Raw genomic sequence first — 6,000 nt, 5'->3', positions numbered from 1 at the left:
TTTGAGCTGTGGATGCACATTGGACAGTCTGGTGCTAAAGATTTGCCATAAGTGACCCTCCAAAATATAACCAACATGGGAGATAATCTCACCAACTCTCTCATCAACTTCTTGCTCTCCGTGCATTCAGCCCTTCTCTCATTAAATCCTTGACTTTACATTATTCTATTCACCTGTTTTATTGCATCTCAGCAGCTACTAATAAACCCAAAGGGCTCCATCTTTCAGAGCATTTTAACGACTGCAGTAATCACCCAGGAATGCTCTACAGTGAAAGGGACATTTTGGCTGAAATTCAATTCAACAAACATCTATCGGGCAGCTGCCATGGGCTGGAAGACCAGAAATACCATTCCTTATTTTGCTTGAACTTAGAGAGGGAAAAAGACACATACTCAGCTATCATATAGGTCAAACCATGATGAATATGAGGCAAAGCAGCAAGGATGAGGAAAGGAAAAACACGCACACTTGCTGCATATCACAGCTTCTCAGGGATCTATTCAAAACATTTAACAATCTGTATGCCCAGGGCTTCCCTGGTGGCTCAGTGGTTAAGAATCCTCCTGCTAATGCAGCGGACATGGGTTTGAGCCCTGGTCCGGGAAGATCCCACATGCCGCAGAGCAACTACTGAGCCTGCGCTCTAGAGCCCGCGAGCCACAACTACTGAGCCTGTGAGCCACAACTACTGAAGCCTGCGCACCTAGAGCCCGTGCTCCTCAACAAGAGAAGCCACTGCAATGAGAAGCCCACGCACCACAACGAAGAGTGGCCCCCGCTCGCCGCAACTAAAGAAAGACCTCGTGCAGCAATGAAGACCCGATGCAGCCAAAAATAAATAAATAAAAATTTTAAAAAATCTGTATGTCCAGACACTAACCAAATAGACTGGGCATCGACCATAGCATGGAGCAGAGTCCTGCAGAGCCAGTCAGTAGCTCTTACGTTGCCGGATCATGGGACGGTTTGAGAGCTTCTGGGTGAAGAGGGCTAGAGCTGGAGTAGCTAGAAGGCGCTGTGGTGTGTGTTGAGCGGTATGGGTGCAAGTGAAGGGCAGCAGCTTTTTCCAGCTGTTTTCAAAGTATTTCAACATGTTACCCCTGATAGGGCCGTCCCGGTGCGTAACAGCAGAAGATCAAACTCAGCCACCCCAGGAGCTAAGTATTATTAAGCAGAATTTAAAATGGGGAAATCACCGTTGAGGGAGGGGATGGAGGCATACAGCTAGTAAAGGGTAGAACTGAGATTAACACACATCTCCCTTATTCTAAAGCCCATTGTCTGTAATGGTAACTAATTCATACTGCCAAATCCAGAGGAGGAGAAGAGGAAGTTGATCATGGCTGTGGTTTACAAAGAAAGTGCCTTCTGAAGCTGTACCTTTAAATTCAAAAGATATATTATCATCATATCTCCAAGAATGTGTGATACCAGGTGTTTGTTCCATCCCTAGTAAGGATCTTCTAATCATTCTTTTCCTAGCTATCCTTCTTTCCCTTCCTTTCTTCCCTCACCTATCACTTTCTTTACATGAAAGCTCTTAATTTAGGGTTCACGGGGGGCCATGCATGAGCTTCATGAATCTTAGAACCCATTGCATTTGTGTCTACTAACATACATTTTTGTGGGAAGATGATCCATAGTTTTCTTCTGGTTGTCAAAGGCTTCTGTATAACTCCATTACATTAGAGGAAACTAAAAAACATTACACAGGTGAAAACTGCAGGTATTATGATGTCACATAACGTAACATTCTGAAAATTCAGCATATCCACTTGAATTTCAAAGAGCAAAAAAGTGAGTACGCTCTCTTTGACACTTGCACATATATTATTATCCAATAACTGGCATTTTCCATTGCACACAGTAAATACTCTAAGCATTTTAGAGAAATAAGAGACCACAGAATTTAGGCACCCGACCTTGGTAGACCTTGCTGGCACATTAGACGTGGCTGACATTAAAGAAATCACCGGTTACATGGGCCGTTCCAGCACATGTGGGGTGATGGTCTAGTGCATTGGTTAAGTTCAAGCTTGGAATCCGACCACTGAGGTTCAACCTTGGCTGTTGTTTCCCTGCTCTGTAGCTTTGGACAAGTTACTTGATCTCCATGTGTCACCATATTCTCATTTTGAAAAGGAGGGCACTGTATTGCCTGTTTTTAGTAGTTAGTGTGAAGAGTTTGCCATCACTATTGTGCTGGGGTCGCCTGTTGCTGTCTTCTTGTCTTCACGTGGGACTTTCCCTGCCCCATCAATGAGGTGGGAACAGGCATAGGGAATGAAAACTGACATGATTCTGAAGGCTTATCCTATCTTCATGTAGCAAATAAAAATATCTCGAGATTCCAGAACTACTTATTCAATTGAGGAAACGTAAAGACAAAGGAAAGCAACCCCTCAGTATTCTGCTTTACCCAACAAGGCTTCTATTCTTAGTTGCCTAATATGTTTCTAAAGCACAGTTTACAGTTGTGGCCATAGCAGTGAAACTGTCAGTCAACAAACGTTGCTTGGGAGTGCAATACATAAAACACAAAGGGGAATAAAAATTTCATTTGTAAAAAAGCAAATGTATAGGATATGAAGATTAGTAAGGATTTTGTGAGTATTATCATCCATTACCTATATTAACTGAAATAATATGTACCTTTACATGTTTAGAGTTTTTTGGACAATGAATGGACCTTGCAGCCCATTTTGAGAAAGCCATGGCAAAGTCAGTTAAGAAACGTCACTTTAGCACTTCTGAACCTTCTGTTCCAGCATCTTTAATCCTCAACAGCATCTCCTTTAATATTGATGGTTCCATCCAATACAAAGAAAAGCCATATTCCTTTGCCTCCGAAGCCCTAGAAGCTTACACTGACGATTTTCATTTAAGCTGTGAGCTTCCTGAAATTAATGATACAAAGGTTAACCTGGATCAGAGCCCTCTTGAATTTCTTGCTAAACTAAACAAGGGTAAGCTTTCATTATTCTCTGAGTTCAGTTTTTAATTATCTGTAGGAAGCCGATGCTTTGAAAAGATATATGAGATAAAAGAGTTTTTTCCTTGGGAAATAATTGTCTTAACAGTTCGTGAATCTTTTTATCAGATTGCTATGTAATTTTAAGTTTCCAAGACTTTTTCAGCAGTGGATTCCTTTGAATTGAGAGTTAGAGAAAACACATCCCAGTCTTGATTTCAGAGTGAAAAAGTTCTGGTCCTGGTATAAAGCCTTGGGCTTTGTGACTGAAAGTGTTACCGAGTCACTTAAATTCTCCAAGTGACAGTTACCCCTTTATAAAATGAGAATAATATTTATCATCGTCATCATATAATCATACCTCACACAGTGATTGTGGGAACTAAGTGTGTGGGAGCACAGTCTGTAAATTGCTATGGCTGGGGTGTTGCTCAGGCTCTCTCTCTAGCACAGTGAGCACTTGTAATAGAGGAGGGGGACTGAGGTCTGGTTCCCATCCCGCTAATGACGCTTAAGATGTGAGGAGAGTCGCTTACTCTCCCTGTGCTTTAGTTTTCTTTGTCAATAAGATGAGGAGACCAAACTTGCCATCTCCATAATTATTAAATTATTATATTATGTAGATGGCAGAAAAATAAAATTGGTCAACTCCAGTATTACTCATTGAAAAAGCATCATTCATATTAGAAGCTGAAAAAAATACCACCATGAAAGCAGAACTGGGTGTGGCTGATTGACTGCAAAACCCTTGGGAAAATAAACTCTAATCGTAACTTCTCTTTTCTATAGAAGTAGGGATAATAATAATGATAATATTAAAAATGCCTGCTCCTCCACTAAACATGGTCTTTTTGAGACTACAGGTTGTATGCAGAAAAGAATATTGGAAAACTGCTTTACAAAAGTAAGGTGGTATTTATTGGTTTTGGTCTTAGATTATTATGAAAAAGACATTTACCATATTAGTGCTTGATAGGCAAAGTTAGAGTACATGAAACAACTTCTTATTGTTTCCTAAGTGAAAAAACAGAGAAACATGAGGATTCGTACGAATATGACACAGTCCCACACAAGAGAAAAGCATGTTCCTCAAAGCTAAGTTGTACTGTTTATGGTATTTGACACAGCTTGATAAATGGGCAGGCGTGATATGGGGATTGCATCTGAAAGTGTGGTTTGAGTGTCTGCATTATCTATGCAATTGAAGAGCAAAATATGTTGTAATTTATTCAGTAATGCTGCTGGTTTTCATGGCAGGGATTTTCATTCTTCTTTTGAGGTTCAGTGGTAGAAAGTTTTTCTGTGTCAGTTTTTCTCCTTGAATCCAGAGAGAAGAAACTTTCTAGCTGTCACTTGTCAATGGCTTGGAATGTGATGCAGGCACTTGCTCTTTCCTTCTGAGTTATTAACTCCACTATCAGTGCTATTCTTTTTTTTTTTTTTTTTTGCGGTACGCGGGCCTCTCACTGCTGCGGCCTCTCCCGTTGCGGAGCACAGGCTCCGGACGCGCAGGCCCAGCGGCCATGGCTCACGGGCCCAGCCGCTCCGCGGCATGTGGGATCTTCCCGGACCGGGGCACCAACCCATGTCCCCTGCATTGGCAGGCGGACTCTCAACCACTGTGCCACCAGGGAAGCCCCAGTGCTATTCTTGACACTTCTTTGTAAAGGCAAATAGAGTTTGTACTTTTTTACGATTATAAAAGTAATATATACTTTCGGCAAGAAAATTTCATAAAACACCTAAGAAGAACAGAAACCAACCATAATCGCAACACCAGAGAAGACGGCTGTTAATTGTTCTATGTACATTTCCTCTTTTTATATACAAATATATAATAGAGTTGTAATAATCCACACTGTACCACAACCTTGTTTATTCACTTGCCAATGTATTGTGAATATCTTTTCATGTCATTAAAATAATTCTTTATCTTTACATTAAATGGCTCTACAGTACTTCACTGTCTCATGACACTTTAGTTATCATTAATATCTTTACTATTCAAAATGTCCCAATTGCCACCATTGTTCATATATATTTGGGTGGCTATTCAGCTATTTCCTCAGGATAAATTCTTAGGAATAGAGTTTCTTGGTCAAATGGCATAACATTTTCAAGGATTTGTTTTATATTGTTAAATTGTCCTCCGGAAAGGACATACCAGTTTTATACATTCTCACCAGTAGAGTAGAAGCATCCTTATTCCCCTGTAATCTCACTGCCCATGGATATTATGAACTTTTAAAATCATTGCCAATCTGCTGGGTAAAAATTGGTATCTGTGTTTTTTTAGCATTTGCTTTTCTTCTTTTGTGAATTGCCTAGTAATGATTTTTACCTGTTTTCTATTCTGTACATTTAAATCTTTACTTTACCTAGAATCTATTTTGTTGTTAGGTATGGTGAAAACCTAATTATTTTTTAAAACAGTTCCACTTGCCACCTTTATCATAACCTAAATTTCCATAAATACTTGGGCTTATTTCTTGACTTTTTGTCCCACTCATCTGTCTATACCACTTCTACTCTTTTATCACTCTATTTTAATTACAGTAGTTTTTAAATGGATTTAGTGTCTTGACTAGGACAGAGGGTGGAGGGCTTAGAAGGAGCCATGCCTGTTCTCATTCATTCATTCTTCCAAATGGACTTCAAAATCATCCTTCACAATTTCCAAATGCTGGTTTTTGGATTACTTGGATTAGATTCCTAACCGCCCCCCCGGGCCTTGCCTGGTCCCCACCAGGCTGTTCTCCACTCTGCATCTAGAGGGATCTTCTAAATCACAGATCTGCTTCTGTCATGTGTGTGCTGCAGGTGCTGTAACCACTCCTCCCTGGCCTGGAAATAAGGCTCAACCCCCTAATGTGGTCTCAAGGCCTTTTGTGATCTGGCTCCTGCTTAACAATCTAGCTTCAGTTTCTCATCTCTGATGCCACCACACTCCATACACACACTCACACACACACACCACCACACCATATACACATACACACCACCACAGCATGTACACACATATACCA

The 6,000-nt window shown here is 40.6% G+C and overlaps 1 protein-coding gene across 1 annotated transcript in view; it reads left to right on the top strand.

The window, feature by feature from the left end:
• Window positions 1-2,513: 2,513 nt before the first annotated feature.
• GRIP1 (glutamate receptor interacting protein 1) overlaps window positions 2,514-6,000 on the top strand; it is a 266,616-nt gene continuing 263,129 nt past the window's right edge. Inside the window, 2 exon segments of the mRNA XM_089919997.1 lie at window positions 2,514-2,703; window positions 2,705-2,969. Of these exon segments, the coding sequence (XP_089776123.1) occupies window positions 2,650-2,703; window positions 2,705-2,969 (319 nt within the window). The 5' untranslated portion in view covers window positions 2,514-2,649.

This window comes from Delphinapterus leucas, chromosome 11 (assembly GCF_059928025.1).
Source record: "Delphinapterus leucas isolate spDelLeu-1000000601 "Yukka" chromosome 11, BTC_Dleu_Yukka2, whole genome shotgun sequence".
In the NCBI taxonomy this organism is placed as follows: domain Eukaryota; kingdom Metazoa; phylum Chordata; class Mammalia; order Artiodactyla; family Monodontidae; genus Delphinapterus; species Delphinapterus leucas.
The sequence above is the reverse complement of the archived record's forward strand: the minus strand, read 5'-3'. Positions and strand labels throughout refer to the sequence as shown.